Source organism: Onthophagus taurus, chromosome 1, assembly GCF_036711975.1.
Source record: "Onthophagus taurus isolate NC chromosome 1, IU_Otau_3.0, whole genome shotgun sequence".
Classification (NCBI taxonomy): Eukaryota; Metazoa; Arthropoda; class Insecta; order Coleoptera; family Scarabaeidae; genus Onthophagus; species Onthophagus taurus.
The window spans coordinates 9,559,634-9,580,608 of record NC_091966.1 but is presented as its reverse complement, the minus strand read 5'-3'; the positions used below and the strand labels follow the sequence as shown (position 1 = coordinate 9,580,608).

The 20,975-nt window shown below is 32.9% G+C and overlaps 1 protein-coding gene across 1 annotated transcript in view; it reads right to left on the bottom strand.

Moving 5' to 3' along the window:
* LOC111417349 (CUB and Sushi multiple domains furrowed) overlaps nt 1-16,953 on the bottom strand; it is a 31,438-nt gene extending 14,485 nt beyond the window's left edge. Inside the window, exon 1 of the mRNA XM_023049596.2 lies at nt 16,715-16,953. Within this exon, the coding sequence (XP_022905364.1) occupies nt 16,715-16,826 (112 nt within the window). The 5' untranslated portion in view covers nt 16,827-16,953. The remainder of the gene's footprint in view (nt 1-16,714) is intronic.
* Nucleotides 16,954-20,975: the final 4,022 nt, after the last annotated feature.

The following is a 20,975-nucleotide window of genomic DNA, read 5'->3' as shown; positions in this document are numbered from 1 at the left end:
CATCGACGGAAACCCTGCTAAGAAGATTACAGGGATACAGAAGCCTTTGAGATGTGGAAGTATAGAAGGATCCTAAAGATTGGTTGGGTACAAGGACAGTAGAATCTAACAGGACTGCTACATCCATTGTATTTTTGTAGTCCACTACGGGTTGGTTGCCCGCACTCTACGTCACACTATTTGTCACGCCTGGTAACTGTCTGTGTTTTTAGAGTTTATATGATAGACATTAATACGTCTAAAAACATAAAACTTCAAAAATAATATGAATATGTCTAGGATATAACCTTTAAAAATACACAGTAAACGCATAGACCATAACAACAGCTGGGCGTGGAAAATGGTGTGACGTAGTTTGCGGGCAGGTTGTCACAACAATAGATGTAGCAGTCCTGTTAGATTCTACTGTCCTTGGGTTGGGTATATAGAATCAGGAATGAAGCAATTCTACGGCGATTTAGAAAATCAACTGAATTTACGAAAACCATAAAGTGAACATAATAACTTCATCAAAAAAATTCTCGTAATATATAATCCCAGATGAATGGCGATCATCGAAATGACAGAAAACTATAGAGGAATAAATTTCTCTGCATCACTCTGAAGTTAACCACAAGAATCAATCAAATAAAATAAATGAATATATTGATATCATTACCAATAAAAACAGTCGAACAACAAGGTTTCAGATTAGAGAGATCCTGCACGAATGCCATCTTTGTCACAACCAGCAAACATCTTTAACAGGTTTTATAAACGTTGTAAAGCCTCTTCCATCTAACAAGAACAAAAGTTTAGATTTGTAACTGTTAAAAATTATTTATAAAGAGTATCATCCGTTTAGTTTGGTGGAAAATGAAGAATTTATGAGATTTGTTGGAGTTCTTTACTCAAACTATACATTATTCAGTCGAAAACTTTATTACATGATGAATTATTTATAAAATTGAAAACCATTAGTTAGATGTCAATTAATATCCAAATTTTGGCAGAAAGATTAGTGGCCAAATGTTGAAAGATGATGTGGTAAATATTGTGACAGCTACTAAATTAACAAAATGGAAACATACTGCTTGTTATGCCCATTTAATTAATTTGATGGTAACGTTTAACATGCGGCCTGTCGAATTAGTACTAAATAAATTGTAGTTCAATATTTTAAGAAAAGCTCACATACATTTTCGCAACTGCATGAAACGCAAAAACCAATGCAATTGTCAATTGAAAGCCATCTCCTTTTGCCATTCTAGAATTCACTACAGTAAAATTTAACACGAATGACTGGATATTAATTGAACATGTCATGTCACATCAGTTTATTACATGTTTTTGATGAAGCAACAAAAGAACTGAGTGCAGAAAGATATGTCTCATTACTGAAGGCAATGATTTTGTCAAGAAAACCTGTACGAGTTTGTCACACATTATAGTGAAAATACGAACTTACCTATTTTATTATAGAAACATGCAATAACCTGATGAAGTGATCGTTTAATATCCAGGGAACACTAATTGGCATTTGTGGATCTCACAATCCAAAGGTTTGAATTCAAAAATAAATGCAAATTTGAAGCAGTATGCAATACATTTTCAAACAGCATTCACAACATGGCACAACTATGCTCCCACTAAGTAACACGGTAACAATTATGTCCAAGGACTCTAACATTTGGAAATGCGACAATAAATATGTTGTGTTAAGTTATAGAGACGGATATAAGAGCATCAAGGGTGCCGGTGTACCTAAATGACGAAATAAACTTATTTCAACTGAAACCAAAGCCCGGATCTCCAAGACTGCAATTAGACCTATACTAATTTATGCGGCAGAGACCCAGCTCGAAACATTCAAAACAAAAAGCATACTTGAGACTATAGAAATCAAAATAATGCGTAGACTTGCTGGGAGAACACTGATGGAGAGAAAGAAATGAGAATCAATGACTGAGCATTAAACAAACAGAACCATTTTCACAATCCATTAGTATTTAAGTCCAGTGATCTGGAATTTTACTGGAATAATGTGAACGGGCACTGGAATGCACTCCAGTAAGCAATCCAGTCCAGTGACTAAATTGAACGGTCTACGTTTTGACTCCAGCACCCATTCCAGCGCTACTGGAATAGTGTAGACGGCCAATCAAGGGCTTGATGCGAATTTTCGGACTGAGACTTCAGTGACTGATTTCTACTGATTTCCAGTAGATAAAAAGGAAAGAGTGATTTCTAGTTTTATTTTTGCAGGTATAGGATCTCTGAATACGTTGAATATTACTTGAAATTAATGATAAGAACGACTCAAAATTTTCAAAATTCATAAGGATCTGATTTCAGCTGTCACAAAGCATCAAACCACCCTTTTTATTTCTTTCGCTTATCCAATTTCTCATCCAAATCCGTTTTTCTTTTTTTAATTCTTTTTCCACTACATCAGTTACTTCTTCTAACAGTAGTAATTCAACAGTTTTAAAATAATTTTTGAACTCCTTTCTTCAAATCATTGTTATTATAGTATTACCGATTCAACAGTTTTTAAATGAGTAGCACTGGACTGGATTGACTCGCTGGATTACTAAACTAGAATAATATGAACCGGCCATCACCATCTGGATCAAGGAGCATCGCAAAGGCCTAGAAAAACATGCAACGACGAAATAGGAGAAAGATGTGAAAAAAAACAAGCAATTATGTGTAAATACAAAAGGAAGAAAAAGAAGAAAAAGTTATATTTTTTTCTGTTTCGTTGTCGTCGACGTCATCGTCGTCTACTTAACGGTTTAGGCCTTGTTGACCTGTATCTATCGTCCAGACCACTTCTTTCTCGGGTGTCCCACTGATCGTCTTCCGCTTGGCTTATACTGTACTGCCAATTTTAGTATTCTCTGCACGTGGTTCATCCATTTCTTATTGCATTCTTTGATTTTATCATTAACTGCGAAAATTTCCAATTCCTTTCTAATATCTTCGTTTCTGATATGATCTAATCTGTTACAGCCCTTGGTCGCTCTTAGAAACTTCATTTTATCTTGCATAGGTCCTTTTTCCTTGTCATTCGCTGCCATACATCAGAGTCGGTATGACCAGTATCTTATAAAATTTTAAGAATTTAAGTATCTTTCCTGCATCTATTACCCAAAGTTTCGTTGTTTGATAGATAAATTAAATAAAGCTTTAATTTTTTTATAATTGCTATAATAAAAATCGCTTGGAACGTAACAAGATTATAACTTTTACTTTCACAATTTACTGTTTCTTGATGATTAACTTGGTCCAATGTAGGAAACGTTATTACTTGGTCATTGCAAATTGATTCCATCCTGTTTTAAATTGGAAGGTGTCGGACTAAAACTTTTACTACCATAGAAATCATATTAGTACCTACTTTTACCTTCACTTTACACTTTATTAATTTAATTTCAAATTCCTAATTTTAATACATTATTAATTTTCTGAAAAATAATTAACTTAACTTAAAATATTTTAAAGTTTTCAAAAAACTTTTAAAATTTCTGTATTTAATTAAAATTCGTTTAAATAAATTAATTCGTAGAAATTTTTTACAAAATTATACATACCTACATAATATTAATAAAATTAAACGTAGCTTTCTCCGGAATTAAAGTGATTCAACGCGAATACAAAATATTGAGTACAAACGGAACATCAAACAGAACGAAAATAAGACTAAAAATTGTGTGCTTATTACCCACTTCGTGAGTATGAATACGCAAACCCATTTCGTTTTCGCCTCGTTTAAATTACACCGTTTTTCGTGGAGTTTAATTGACCTAAAATCGTTTTGCGCGAGTCGAAAGTTGCCGTAGGCGTTCTCGTACGGTTTTGTTTTCAATTATCGGCCGTTCTTAAACCGCTCCAATTTGTGAATTACACGATTTACACGGTTACGTTCATTTCACTATGTTATTATAATAAATACCTCTTGTGTTCACGTTTAAATCACGTAATAGGAAGAATTTAAATTGGAAACTTACACGTTATGTTTTTAAAATATATTTCTTATTAATACATTTCAATTTTACTGTTTTCTTTGAAAGGTCTCGATTATGCAAATCTACATAACATACTATAACTAATTAAAATTACATAAACGGTTAGGAGACTTGACATTTAACAGTCTGTCTGCACATGGTCGCAGCAGTAACCTACACTCTTCGGTTACGGTGTTGTTCACGTGAAAATGAAACGAACCGACGAAAATGGAAAAGTAAAACCGCCTGCGCTCGCCTAGATTTCTTTATTAGATTTCTTTGCCGCGCCGCTACGTGAAAGTCCACGATGATGACGACGACGACGATGTCGTGTTTTTGTTCTAGCATGGGAAGTATTTAAAATGAAAATGCCTCAGGTTGAAAGTCTGTCTGAACGGTGCGATACGGAAAATCTCCTGTTAAAATTGTTTAGAAGAGAGCTTTTAAAATTCTCATTAGTGTCATCTTATTTTTTTCTGTTTTACACCTTGATGAAGTAATTTTACCTTGAAATGCACCGTATACGGGCATAACCGTTAGTAAAAGTTGTTCAGGTAAAAAGTACTGTTTGAAAAGCATAAAAAAAATAAATGTTTAATTTTCTTCAAGAGAAAAAAAACTAAGGAGTCTCGTTACTTTTAACGGCTCATTCTTAGATTTTTTTTCGTTTTGCCAAAGAACATTTTGGTTCACACATTCTCTAACAGATATTGCTCCATCAACAGATTTCTTTTCCTTTACCAATGTGTCTCTATCCACATCCTGAAAAGAATAACCAAGACGGGAGTGTGGCGCAAACTTTGCCCGCATTTTTACTTCTTTATTGAGTTAAGAAACGAAATCTGTACTATTTAAAAAAATTTTATGATGGGAGAAAATATTTTTGCAAGCGGAAATAGTTCACATCATTAATTTACAAACAATGGTGTCATTAAACGATTACAATAAAACCTCGATATAACGGATATCGTTACTTCGGATATAACGAACAAAATATTTTAAGTCATACTATTACTAGGTTTTAAAATACAAAAGCGCACCATCAGAAGAAGAATTGCACAGATATAAACAAATAACAAACAAAATGATTGGAAAAAGTTTTTAAAGGATATGGAGTATGATCTATATGGTGAACAGAAACGGATGTGGAAAATGCTACAGAAACCAAAGAAAAGCATCAATGAGTATGTCCAACCCAACCATATCAGACCAAAAAAGAATGGATGGAATACTTTAAAGAACAGTATGAGCAGACACCATCTCAAATAAGACCAAGAAATGGAAGTAGAAATGACTAAGTGTCTAAACCCGAATGTTTCTAATTCTAGATCTAGTGTTAGTTCTAATGCCATTATTAGTTCTAATTTTAGTTATTATTCAGCGTTAGATTGTTATCACTAGACCTAGAACTAGAAACTTTCGAGTTTAGCCGTGCATTTTCAGACGTTCGCACGCTTAAAATGAATTAAAAAGTTAATTTTTTGGTATATTATAAAAAATAAAAAAGAAATTTTGTTAATTTTCTTTGGTACTTTTAAACAAAAGGTCATAAACCATATAAGTACGTGAAATTTGAGTGTCGAGGTCACGGTAACGAACGTCAATCGACGGTTTACGCCCTGTTTTTGACAAAACAATTGTTGGTGTCACCGACGTGGGTGGTTTTTGAGGTCAACCAACGGTTTATTTATTATAAGGCAAATATCGAGCCCACATTCGTATAACGCACGTGCGACCAAACCAAATTAGTTCAATTATTACCTTGCCATCGAAACTCTTCACGGTGATGGATTTATTTTACACCCGTGTTCCACTTTCACAAGATGAGATTATCTCATCTCTTACAATACAAATTAAGTTAAGATTCAAAACAAATCATTCAGAGTAACACTACTGGTTAGGAGATCGATTTAAAAACGAGAAATCTTGGTGTTTCTGTAATGATCTAATTTATAACACTTCAATGTGTCATTAACGTTTATTTAATGCATGAATAGTTCAACTCGAATTTGAAGAAAAAACCTTATAATGATAACAAAGTTTTTCTACTTAGATAAAGTTGCCACTTTCTCTGCCAATAAAACCATAAAATAGAAACCGCTTACATCACGATGTTCAAGTAAAAGTTTCTTCTTGACATTTTAGACGCCATCTATCGAAACCGTCATTTGGGTATTCTTTAGAATTCGCGTTTGTTTAATAATTATAAAAAATTATGGGTGATTGTATTAAAAAGTTTATCGTTGCATTGTTATTGTTGATGCCGTAAACAAAACGAAAAATGTTTTAAGTAAAGGTGGGCGTAGAAAGCAGCTTTATAGGCATAAACGTGACCCCGCGGCCAATAAGCGAGGGCTCTTTAACCGGATCACCTTGTACCCGCGAACCTTCTACCTCTCTAAACCATAATGTCATACACCTTGCAGTTCTTTATATTCTTTATTTACAGGTAAACTTTAAAAGGTTTAACAAGTCAGTGTCAAAACGGCTAATATATTAATGATGTTGAAATATTGGAATGTTTTAATAAATTTATAAAGAAAGATATAAAGAAACAAGTATATGATTTTCAAAACAACTCAAAATCACTGGAGTTAAGCATAATTATTTTTTGCCTCCCATTTTCCAATAAAGTTTTTAGTAAAACAGAGAATAGAGAAAAAAGAAAGAGATTTGGCAGAGTATAAGAAAAACCGTCATTAAAGAAGGAAACTGAACAGAAACTGTGGAGACAGAAAAGTGACATTGGACAGAAAGGAGCAAGACGAGTATGAGACTGGAACGACAAGACAGAAGCTGGTAAGATAAGAACAATATTAAAAAGAGAGTAGAAAGGGAAAAATAGAATTATAGGCTGAAATGGGTTTTAAAGATACCTGGCAAAGAGGAAGAGAGCTGAAAAGAGACTGCAAACGTAAGAATGAAACTAGACAGAGCAGAAGTACACTGGGAAAAGGAATTAGTAAAAGAAAGAGACTGAATAGAAACGGGAAACGCAGCAAAACTGCAAATGCAAGAAAGTAACTAGCCCGAAAAAAGTAGAAGAAAGAACCGGCAAAGATAGCAAAGAGATTGGTAAGGGAAGAACGGAACTCAATACAATCTGAAAGGGAATCAAAGATACCGGACAAAGAAGAACAAGACTGGAAAAAGACTGTAATGCAAAAAAATGAAAGTAAAATGTGAGAATTAATCTAAAATGAAGTGAAAGAAATTGAACAGAACCGGACAGCTGGTAATAGAATAATGTGGCTTAATAGAGACTAAAAGAGAATAAAGATACCTGCCAGAGGCAATGAGGACTACAAAGAGACTTAAAAGGCAAGAAAGAGTCTGAGGAAAGAAGAAGAATACTGAGAAAATTGATAGTAGAAAAGACAAAGATCGGGCAGAAACGGGAAAGGCACCAAAGAGACTGGACAGCGAGGAGGAAGAATACAACACTTGAGTGAATGCAACCATAACAACATTTTTTATCCTTGTAATCTGTCCTTTATTTAAATATTTAGTAGAAACAACTTCCTCAATATTTCCAGTCTTAAATTCAATCTCTTTTACAGTTTTTCTATCTCTTATTGGTTTCTATGACCATGATTTATATTTATATTAGATTTATATTTACAGAGGTTTTACAAACTTAGAAGTGATGATGTGCAGATTAAAGAGCTGGTGAATAGATTAAATACATACAGGATTTTAAAATAACTCTATACTAAATCCTGTATACTATACAGGTCTATAGTATATACACTACCCAGCTAACATAAGTTTGGAACTTTACGTTATAATTTATTGATAGAAAATATTTATCTCTCTCTTTTGCATTAAATCCTAAAGAATTTTTTAAATTAAAAACGTTTATAAGTGACGCAATAAAACCACATTAAAGCCACACCTTTTTTAATACAAATCGAACGTTCTGTTATTGATTTTCCTTTCGATTTTTTTTCTTTGAACAATCTGAGTAAAATTGTTAAAAGTAAAGTAGGGAAAGAAACCATATTAATTGAAATGGGATCGTTTCTGCTCTAGTTACTCCTGATAATCTTTTATTTATGATAATATTTAATTTTAATTGCAATCGTATTTATTACATTCTACATTTACATAACCGATCATTCTTTACTTTTCGCTTTTTATATTTAATTTGAAAAGTAGTAATTTTAAGAGACAAATTAAAATCTGACACAATGAATGTATATAGTACTTGTAAATCCTATTTTAAGTCGGATTTAATTTTACTTGTGGAGTGTAACCAAAAGGGCGTAACTCTTTAAAATTCTTAAAAGCATTCTCGCGATGGCTGCGCGAGTGAGCGTTGATTTTTTATCCGCACCCAGCATCTCTCGACCTCTATCACTACTTAGTGTATGTATTTACAATGTATATGCGAGTAAAACCTGAATAGTGCTGTATACAAACGAAATACCCACCAATAAATAACCTTCGAATCACAATTTATTTTAGTCTTGTGCTAAATTATTGGTAATAATCTTTTCAATTTAAGGTTTGAAATGATAGTTTTTCCCAACTATACAATCTTATTGATTTCAATGTAGTGATTTCAACGGTGAATCAAGTCGTAAACCTTTTATGGTTGAACTGATTCAGAGGTGTCATCATTTCAATTTGTTGTAATTGTATTGGATTTTATTTTATATTTTCAATATGATTTAATATAACATTATGCATTGATTATAATTTTAACTCTGTAATATTAAAAATTGATAATAATAATAAGTTTGTTGCCACCAAGATTTACAATAATAACACAAAAATATATATTATTCAATAACATTAACACAAGGTCAATTTAAAGTCCAAATGGGGGAGAATTAAAGAGTAACAGAGGTTGTGACGAACAATATAAATATACCTTCCTGCAGACAGACTGAATCTAGGGCTGTGCAGGACTATGCAGAATCCATCATCACCCCCAAGTTTTTAACTGTTTGAGAGAATTATATGATGTTACCATCAAGTATCAGACGGGTATTATTGATGGAGTACAATTTTGTTAGCAAAGGTCTTGATTCGAAAGCAATAGCTTGAGTCTTTGCTATATTCAAACTCAAGCCATGGCCTCTAGACCAGCCTAGAACACTAGCAAGATCCCTGTTAAGCCACGTTATCGCTGCTGGAAGTTCATCCACAGCTGCAGAAGTATAAATTTGGAGGAATGTACAAATTTCGGACATAAAGAAGATAGCCTTCTGTTCTATACAGGATGTTTCGGTGACTCGGGGAATAAATTTAACCACATATATTAGAGTGAAAATGATGACAATTCATGTAAAAAAAATTAGTAAAAGTCCTCAAATTTCGAAGATACAGGCCATCAAAGTTATGGAATTTTAATACATTTTTCTAAATATCTTAAACACTATTTATGGTAATGTGCTGAAATTTGGTACAGTATAAACTAATATCACGTAAAACCATTGGGCAATTTATAAATTCGATCGGTCCGCGGGAACAATGCTATACAGGATGTTCCTAAAATTTGTTTGCTCAGAACTTTTTTATTCGATCGTAACCCTACATTTATTTTTACAGTTTCTAATAGAAAATTTATTTTAGAAACTTTTATTACTCTTGGATAATATTGATAAAAATCGCCGTTTTCGTGTTAAATGCAAAAATGTTAGGTTCCGATTTCAATAACAAAAAAAAAATCTAAGTCGGCCATGACAAGTGAAAATCGAACTAAGCCGTCATAAATATTATGTATGTAACATTTCCAAGTGTAGATTAGGTAAATCCCTTTTTAATTTGTTTTAGTTGATTTAATAAAAGATAATACAAAACAATAAATTTAATTTTAACGACAACGCTAACAGGAAAAGTAAAACAAATACATAAAATAACAAGACAAGTAATAAAAAATACTATAGAAAATGTTCAAAAAGACCTCCGTTAGCATCAATACATCCCTGATATCGTCGCCTTAAATTAAATCGTACTCTAGGCAGTACATTTATCTCCGTTCGAATTTGGTCGAATGAATCGACGATTCGTAGCCTGAGCTGATCGACTGATCTAATTTCAACGCTGTAGACCAATGATTTAACTCGCCCCTATAAATAAAAGTCCATAGGTGTAAGGTCTGGTGACCGGGCCGGCCAAGTTATCGATGCTTCCGCTCCTCGTCCGATCCACCGTCCCGGGAAACGGTTCCCTAGAAATTCCTTCACTGCATTTGTGCTGTGCGCAGGGGCACCATCATGTAAATACCACATGTCCCTTCTGGTATTTAACGGAACGTCACCTAAGAACTCGTCTAATCCTTCCAAATGTTGATGGTATGTAGGGCCATCAAGTCTTGACGGCAAGAAAACGGGACCAACAATCCCTGCCCAAACATTGAGAGAAAATCTCCATTGAGATTTCCAAGTTTTGAAAAATTTTGGATTTTCTTCAGCCCAACTATGTAAATTCTTTAAATTAATTATTCCATCTTTGGAAAAAGTAGATTCATCGGTGAAAAGTATTTTTTCTAAAAACTGATTATCAATTTGTATTTTCTGTTGCATTTTCTGGGAATATTCCTATCTAATTGTATAATCGGTAAGCTGTACTTCCTGAACCTTCCAGCAGTGAAATGGGTAAAGCTGCTGCTCTCGAAGAATACGCCACAAAGTCGTTTTTGACGTCCCAAATCGCCTAGCCATGTCCGAAGTACTAGTGGTACTATTTTCTTCTGCATGTTCTAAAATTAACTCTTCCAATTGAGGAGTTCGAACAGATCTAGGGTTGCAGTTGTTCAGAAAGATATGTTTTAGTGATCCATTTTCTCTTAATCAGGTTTCAATTCGAGAAAACGTTTTTCTTTTGGGGGTTCTACGATTCGGGAATTTTTGCCGATAACGATTAGCGGCTGCTACGGAATTTCCAAGACATTCACCCAATGTTAAAAGCATATCGGTTTGTTCTCCAAACGTGTAATTTTCCATTTCGAACACTACAAGGTTTTTAGTATTTGTTTAAACGACTAAGCGTGTTTACAACTGTCAATGAATTCGTTTGTTAATTGTCATGGCAGACTTAGACTTTTTTTTTTAGTGTTATTGAAATGGGAGCCTACCATTTTTGCATTTAACACGAAAACGGTGATTTTTATCAATATTATCTAAGAGTGATAAAAGCTTCTAAAATAAATTTTCTATTAGAAACTGCAAAAATAAATGTAGGGTTACGATCGAACAAAAAAGTTCCGAGCAAACAAATTTTAGGGACTCCCTGTATAGCATGCTTGCCGCCGCCCGATCAAAGTCAAAATTGGTTCAATGATTTTGCTTGATATTTGTTTACCCTGTACCAAATTTCAACGCTCTACCATAAACGGTATTGCAAATATTTAGAAAAATGTGTTAAAATTTTTGAACTTTGATGGCCCATATCTTGGCCATTTGAAGACTTTTATAATAAATTTTTTTCACCAATCGTCATCATTTTTGCTCTAGTATATGAGGTTAATTTTATTCCCCGAGTCACCGGAACACCTGTATAAACATTCAGTAAAACGTTGGGTTGGTTTTCTGACCCCTGAATGAACTATAAATTGTGAAGACGTACAAAGAGTCCGCTGGAGCTAAATGCTGTGAAGGAATTCACTCCAACATGAAACTACATACATACATACATCAAAGGTGTTAGATTAATCATCATACTAGGTATATCATTTTCTTATCTTCACATTACATGAAAAAGTGATATTCAACACTTTCAAATAATCTGATGTCATTTAAAACTGCAACTTTACCAGAGTTATAAATTCCGAACACACTCCTCAGTATTGCATCGTTTCGCAAATAGAGAAAGTGGTGAAAGCATAGTTCAAACAATTAGGAGGTATAATTTCGACGCCAGTCTGCGTTTTTGTGAGCTCAATTTTCACACTTCACGTAAACAAAACAACATTTTTACAGGAAACGGATTTAATTAGTGTCATCCTCTTCAGCTCATAAACAGGTTTTTTTAACATTATTTTTGTGCGGCGCAAAATTAACGGGAGAAAATATGTGAGAAACCACGCGATCAAAAACAATTCCATTGTATTTTTGTGTAATTGACTTAAATTCTTTTTCATCGCTTGAAAAGTCAGCGAATCGTGGTAAATGAGCTCGGCAGATACGTTTCATGAGTGGATCTGAAACAATATCTATGTCGGCCTTTGGATAATCTCACTCACGAGTATTCGTGTACAGTTATACACGACCACTTACGTATTCCGATACTTAACCTTGATATTTACCATATTCTTTATTGCTTAACAATTGTGTCAAGTTATTTATTTATTCATCAGATTGATCTGGTTTATTTTTACACATCAATAATTTTTTTGTGTTTAAGAATCATTTAACGTTATTTCACTAAATACATTAAACACTCTCAAAAACAGTTAAACCAATATTAACTCGAAGGTAAAAAAGTTTTCGAAAGTTCAACGACTTTTTTTACTCAATTTCTTGATTCCTTATAAAGCCAGGAAATTAAAGACTTTTAATAAAAATAAGGACAAATTACGTAATAACAGTAACAAAGTAAACAATGTACAATTAAGTTATGCCATCAACTTTGTCTTGTCGATAAATTTCCTTCTTGAAACATACGTGTTAATTACTTCACGTTATAATTATATCTTTAGATAACATTGAATAAAATCTGGATCATTTTTGTTTGTTGTTTGAATTTGACACAACAGCGCACAATACGAACATTATAGTATCTTAACGATATGAATCTGGTCGAATTGACACGTATAAAATAAATTTCCTAGATAGATAAAGCCATTTTGTGGTCGTACTTTCTACCCGCTGCTCGAACAATGTGGAACACAATGAGCATTTTACATAATGCTCAAACCAAGCCACTCTAAAATGCTAAAAACGTTAGATACGCTTTTCTAACTTTTTGTCGTTTTAATTGCTAAATAGAACAGAAGAATTTAAATTGGAATAAATTTTAAACCTTATCTAACAATACGATCTAATGACACAATTTAGAAAGACTTGTGTTATAACAACTTTATTCGTTTACTTTAAAGGGACAATGGATGGTTTAACATTAAACATTAATAAATACGTGCTTTGCGTTCAAATGGATAATGATTCAAATAAATACGTCCAACCGGTCAAGTCTAAACATATTGAATACGTTTTAAAACGATTTACGAGTCTTTATGAAAACTGAATTTACATTTGTAGCTTTCTCTCCTTATTGTATAGTATTTTTGAGATAAGTAACGAAGGTTACAATAGATTTAGATTTGAATCTACTTATTTACACAGGATGTTAGAATTAAAAATGACGAAAAATATAAATTATTTATAAGGAAAAAAATGGTTAGTTTCAATGTCATTTGAATAAGAAGTAAAAAAATTTAAACAAGAAATTGTTTTAAACTTTAGCTGTTTTGATGTTTAACTAAATTGGATATTTAGTTGTAGATAATGTCAAGGACATTATTTATTATCATCGATTAAGGTTTATAAGAAATAGAATACTCGTAAATTTTGCTGATGATGGGCTGTATAGTTCGAAACTATAATAAGGAAGTAAGAAGTTGTGTAAATTGTTGCACAAAGGAATATTTTTCACATAAATCTAATTAATTAACTTGAGTAGGAACCGGTAAGTAGGAGAGCCAACAAAAGAAATTATCGGTCTAAGAGGTGATCCTTCTTAATGGATCTTAGGGAGGCCATAAAACTTGGGTGCCATTATGACACACCAGAGACCTGTAAACCTGTCTGGAGATGTATTCCTTGTCTAGTAATTCTTTACAAAACTTATTTTGTTTCCTCTGGATGGAGTCATTCAGCAATGCCAAGAACTTGTCAACATATTAGGACTGGTTAAGGACCACAGTAACTTGACCGTTATCTGCAGGGACAACAACGAGAGGGTCCGGTCTGCTTTTCTTCAAGAAAAGCCCCGCTTCTGTTTGGAGACGATAGATAAGACCAGCCATGGGGAGAGCGTTCATCTTTCTTTTAACATGATTGATAATGAGATTCGTGGCTCTGACCCTCCTTGAGTTTTAAGCTACCCGGGGGATAGATCTGAAAATGGATTCGACGTCACAAAGAGGTTGAGGAATGAGAGATGAATCCAATGTAACCGGTACGCTGAACTTGGGACCCAGGGAAAGAAATTTGAGATCTTCCAGAATCTTTCTATGAAGTATAATTTTCTGCTCAACCCCATTTTAAACAACCCCATAAGTGATCAACTTATCTTTATTTTTAATATCGAAGCGAAAATGACAGAAAGAAATAATAAGGATGGAAGGTTGAAGAGATAAGAGAAACGTGTTGGCAGATATGAAGATAAAATCAATGAACCAACAGGAACCGCACTCAACGAAAAGAAATTATAACCAAGAAAGGGATACCTATACAGGTGAAGCGAGAGAGTAAGTTAACATAGTAAATTGACGTATTTTTATGCTCAAGAACTAAGGTAAAGAAAAAACTCTGCTAAACTGCATCAGAAAACTTATGAAAAACGAAATTAACAATACGAAAAGAGAAGCTTGGTTAAAACTGTGCGACAAGTTGCAAAAAAGTATTTGGAGGAAACTGTACGCAGTAATAATAAATCAGAAGATTAAGATATTAGTAAAAGAAAAATTTTCTGGACTGAAAGCAAGAAGTCGGAAGATCATAGTATAATATGCTAATAAAGACCATTCATTTCCCAAAGATCTTGAAAACTGGAGATTGATGCTAATAGAAAAACAAGGTGAAGCAAATAAATGCCAACTTATGCACCTATTAAGCTGTGACGAAAAGAACTTCGACGGACGTGACTTATATAGTTTTAGACATGACAAATAAAGGAAATGTGTGCAGATCGCTTTAGATAATCCCATTGAAGCCTTATAAAGAAAATGAATGTCAATGAACATTATCAAACGCTACTTGAATGCAAGATATGTCTTGCATTCAAATGTCTTGCACAAAGAATTCTATGTAATGTTCTATTCGACCCACTGAGACTAACAAAATATAGAGTAAGTAAAGTCAGTGGCCTATACCAATGATCTAGCAATAATAGAAAATATAGGGCTTATAGATAGACCAGGATAAACTACGCAGTGGATTAACGTAACGATAATCGAGCTTTATAAAATTGAGAGTCAACTTAATGAGTACCTACTACTTATAGCGTAGCAATCAATTAACACCATCTTAATCATCGATTAGAATTCGATTAAACAAGTTTTTGATTTAATATAACACAATCGGTCTTATGAGTTCTCTGATGAAGCTTGCCAAACTTGAAGAAAGTTGAATGCGGAACAAATCATGAATACGTCACTTTTGATGGATAATATGTGAAAAGTGTAAGAATTACACATCTTCTAGAAGTTGCAGATCCAAATATGAGGTCCAAATTTAACAATACAAAAGCTTTACACCTACAAATTGTGTTAAATAGGAATATGTGGTGTTCTTAGGCATGTTTACATATGTTGTAGCTATTTAGCAACAAAATAGTTTATCTTATAAAAAACATTAAAAGCTCAATTAAATCTAGATAATTTCCAGATTTCATCAGGTTTTTCTGTTTATAGCTTAACAGGATTCTTAATTAAAATGATATTTTATGGCACATTTTCGGTTAATAGAAGAACAGTATGGGAAATTGTGTACCATTTAGTTCCTTTACCTATCACATCTGTCTATAAAATTATTTATTAACTTATTGTTATTACTTGAAGAAGTGAATCATCAATGTATTAAATGAGATCATTCAATATACTTAAATGCGGAGCTGTAATTTCATACTTCCATAAACGGGTCGCCATCAAATAAGGCGCAGGTAGGGTAATAACCTTGTGGTTGTGAATTTATTTCAACATTGATATAGTCCACATAATCTTTATTAATTTAAAATAAATTCAGGAAGAGAATTTATATTGTTTTAAAAATTGATTATAAGAAATTCGATATTTTGAAACTTTATCTTCAAAAACCTTAAAAGTAACTCTTCTTGTAGGACTTCACCTTGGTTTGAGTAACGATTTATTGAGAGAAAACAAAGTTTCTAAGCAACCTCAAGAAATAAAAAGATATGTGCTATGGAGAAAATTGTACGTATGTGTACACTTTGTTATTTAACAGTGACCTTTTGAGACAATCGTCACTCTGTAGTGTAAAGACCTCAGATTCTAAAAATCCCACGTGGGTTGCCGTGTAGGTGAACAAGCGTTTAGATTTTAGACTGGAATGTTTCACGTACAAATTATTCACGATGCATACAGGATGTAGTCTGTATCTTGTCTCATTATAATGGTGTATTATTCCAGATCTTAAAACATTATGATGTGTCATTATGATATTATTGGAACGATAATTTAAATTTAAATCTAAAATTGTCGTCATTGATCTAACAACACAACATTAAATATCTTGTATCTCAAAACCTATATTTCTCTTCTTATTACGTTGTTTAAAAATAGTCGAGCAATAGCAAGAATAATAAAGTAATAAAAAAACCGTTTCATTCTCTTTCGTGAAGGTAATGTGAACGATATTTTGCCTGGTAATTCTCAAGACAATGTCAACCAGTAACCTTCACTTCTAATTTGAAAGTAACCTACCACATCAGATAACCAACAAAAAAAAACACTTGCTTTAAATCTTATCAATACGCATAATATTGTAATAATCACAAATAAATTTATTAAAGGTATAAAAAGATTTTATTTGTCTTACCATCTCCTTGAACCACATCCAAATTAAACCCAACCACCATCACAAAAGATATCAAAATTGCGAAAACTCCACGGTATAACCCGCAAAAATCGCAACACTTCGCCGACCACATATTTCGTTTTTCGAATAACACACCAAATAAAATTGTCTTCAAATGTACCTACTCACTTTCTAAATTGAAACTCTACCGGAACACACGCACACATCAACCTCATTCACCTGCTGGTATTTCGCGTGCCATAACATCAAAACCGACCGTTTTGGTATCTTCCTCCTGGAAAACACTCAAAAACGACGCGCAACGAGAACGAGCCGGAGGAACGATTGTACGCGACCACGGATTGTGGCGGAATGAAAGTTGTATGCGATTTTGGCTCTGCCACCGCCGTCTCTTTTGGCGGGGCGTCAAAAACGTCTTTGGATGTGGAAGAGAACTCACCTGTTGGTGGCTCACCGCATGACGTCATACGGCGCCGTGCCGCCGTCTAAATTCGTTACGAATTGACTCCGATTCAAGGTTTACCAAGAAGCAGAGTTCCCCAGACGCGTTGTCTTCAAAGTCACTTCGTCGAAGAATCTTCGTAACGGTTTCTTGGGTGAGCTAACAGTTGTAAGAACCCCGAGGACATGTGTCAGTAGAGTACGATGTTAACGTGACCTGAAGAAAAATTAACAATAACGTACTTAACTAGAATCTTAAATTAAATATAAAAGAAAGGCTGGGTGGAATTCTAAATATTTGAACCAATTTTTATTGTATAATTTTCATAATGATGTGGTGGGTTTCTTGTAACTATACAAGTTTGTAAATAATTGTGGTAGACTTTCTCGATTCGAACAGCTTCCTAGTTTGAATCGAACATGATATTTCACGGTAGTTTGTGACACTGATTAGGTTTATTAGGAGTAAGTTGGACGTTCAGCGAGTAAAAGGATCAGTTCATCTAGATCAGTTACAAGATGACTTGCTCAAGAAACTGAAACGGAAGTAAGTAGAGTGGAAGGATTTGACATGATTATTACGAAGAAGACTTCTATTTTAATCTGATTTTATTTTGTGATTTCAAATATGATTGAAGAGGATAAATCTCACTTCTTTGTTATTGATATTTTTTTTAATTATAATTTTATAGTAAGAGATAAGCACAATTAATTAATTATTAATTAAATTATAAATTGTCGATTAATAATAGTATTAATTTAGTAATTGTACTTTATATTGGGTGATTTGTTACGGATGAGACAAAGTAGTAAAGATAATCTTATTAAAAATTAAGAATGTTTTACTTACTGGATTCACTCTGAAAATCTTGCAATAAAAAAGTTTATTCAATAGATTAGTTTGTAGTATTGTTGGTGTTCCCAAGAGCCACATCTGTTTATTTCATTTAAGTTTTCAATCTCATTTGAAAAAACTTGCTATTCATGCACAGGTAAGTTGCTTCTTGGATCCCATCTGAAATTGAAATTGAAATCGTCATAAAACGCTTAAACACAAAAATTAATTTATTATATATAGTTTTTCTATTAAAGTCAACTAACAACTTTTGAAAGTGACAAACCAGACTTTGATTAGGAAGTATTTCAGGAAAAAGTGAAATAATCTAAAGTGGTCCCAATATTAAAGATAAAGATAAAGTATTAAACAATACCAGTGTTGTATTGTTTAATATTAATGCTGGCAACATAGCCAAAAGTATTCTAGATGGTTACGGCACGGTTATGTTGGATGTGACTGAAATTGTTGATGTTGCTTAAGCAACATTTTGTGAACTCTACAAGGTAAATTGCGTGCAGAATTCTATTCTCCTGGAAAAGCTATCATATTGTAATGTTTGGGTACCAGCAAGAATGGAATGGAATTATAAATTCTCCATTATAGAAATACAGAATCTAGAATCTCTATTATGTTCTTAATCTAGTATCATCAGTATCCTGATAATACATTAGAACAGCACTATTAGGAGTTCATTAACACAGGCAGAATTGGCAGTTGGAAATCGTTCAATAATAATGGTTTGTACATGAAAAACATCAAAAGCTAATCATTAATGGTTATGAGCAAATAGACAGTGAACCAATAACAAAATCAAAGATTTGAAATACACCGTAAAAAACCGGCCACTGCAATTCATGTTGTATGACGTGTAAGTACCTATGCTAGCCTGGCTTTCCAGATTCTTCTGAAATATCTTAGGTTCTTATTTAGGGAGATAGTGCCGCTTAATTCCGTACGATTTTGTTGGAAGGGCTTGATCTTGTGACTGTTTGGCAAAGACAATACCTTATGGTCCTATATATATGTATACCGATCGTAGACTGTATTGCCTAAGCATTCATATTATGATGTCCAACATGGCTGAATACATCAACTCCCCATGAGGCGCCTTTCTTCCATTGTTATGTAATTTAGGTTCCTGCTTTCATATTCTCTAAGGAGTCATTATCCGGCTGCATTAGTTTCAGCAGGATAGCTCGTTAATAAACAAAATGGTTTCCCAGAACTTTTAACTAAATTAAATGAAGTGTGGACACGCTAGGTATTTCCGTCTCAAACATTTTTCTTATTTAGTGACCCCATTGTTGATAGATCCAAGAATAATTCGACAATGGAAAAAACTACTAATAAAATTAAAGTCAATCTTTACAACAACAAGAGTTCATTTTGTAAAGATGCGCAACTTTTTTGGTTGTTATTGTAGAAATTTTTTTTTCTTAACGAACACCGCAAATCATTTAAATAACCGGCTTTCTATAGACTAAAAAACGGCTTGGTTATCTAACAGTGTACATCACGTAGAAACAATCCATTTAGATTCTTTGTATAGGCAGATATGGGCTTAATCGATCAAGGGCGTAGATATCTTTTAGTTCTAGGGGGGTAATATTACAGCGTTATGCTCGCCAAATAGTGCTTAGAATCAAGGTTTATGGGGGAAAATAAAATAAACGTTAACGTCAGAAATTAGAAATATAATTATTGCTAAAGCCCTAAAGTAGTAGTAAATTAAAAAAATATATACGAAAATACACATTTTCTTTTCTTTATTCTGGGGGGGGGGTAATTACCCCCTTTACCCCCCCCCTTATCTACGCCCTTGTAATCGATTGAAGCAACAGTTGTTTCCAAAACAAACAGAGCTAAAGACAACACAGATACTTGAAAACATACATATAACCAGATCTTTAAACACGGCTGTTTCTGTCATACTTTACTTCCTAAACTGGTTGTAAATATTACAAATGTCTTTTCAACTTTTATAATCCAATATTACAAGAATATCCACAACTTTAACGGCATCATCAAAAAAATTTTGGTTCACGTCGTCCAATTCCTTGAAAAGTTCTTCAAAACGTCGGGCGTCTTGTTTGTGTCTTAAAGTTTAAAAAAAAGTGATTTTATTGATAAAGTTGTAAAGTCCAAACAATTAAATCCTGTTGAATAACTATTTGGACTTTCATGGGGGGAAATTAGCAATATATTAAATAGGAAAATAATTCATTTGGAAAGTTTTTAGTTTCTGCCATATACCAATTTTTGGTAAACTTTTTTTTACTGATAATTATCAAACCCTATGGTTCTCAAAGCTTATTCTTTGATAGAACCTTTATCGCTTAACGTCCAGAAATAAAATAAGGTGTTTTTTGAAGTTTCTTAGTTTTCTGACAAGTTCCACATAACCTAAATTTGCAATTTTCTCTTAAAGATTTTTCTTTCAGTCATTTTTTTTAATCAAAGCGCACATTTCATGATTCGAATCATAAAGAGAGTCATAAACAGAGCATTTTAATGGTAATTTAAGATATAAATCATTCAGTTGCAGTTCAAAATAAAGAGGAAAAGTTTTTTTAAAGTATCTAGTTTTTAAAAGTCATGGTAATTTTTTGAAGTTTATTTAATAATGATTAAAGTTTATTACCATTAATACCGCTTAATTAACTTATTAATATTAGTTTTATCTATGTCCATACACTTTTCTTAATTTCACAAGTTTGACAAATATGTTGAAATGATTGACATTTAACTATTTTAAGTGTCAACTGATAAACAACAAGAGATGGCGCGATTATCATAACATAACTATGCAGATTTTATTAGTCGTTTCTTCATTAATTATTTAAATCCATAAAATAAAAGTTTAATTTAATAAATTTAAAGAAAAAGATCCATCTATTAAAGACTAGTTTAAATATAAATTAAATCTTTTAGTTCCTTTGGAAACACTTGTTTGATTAGATTGGCATCACTGTAATTTTTTCC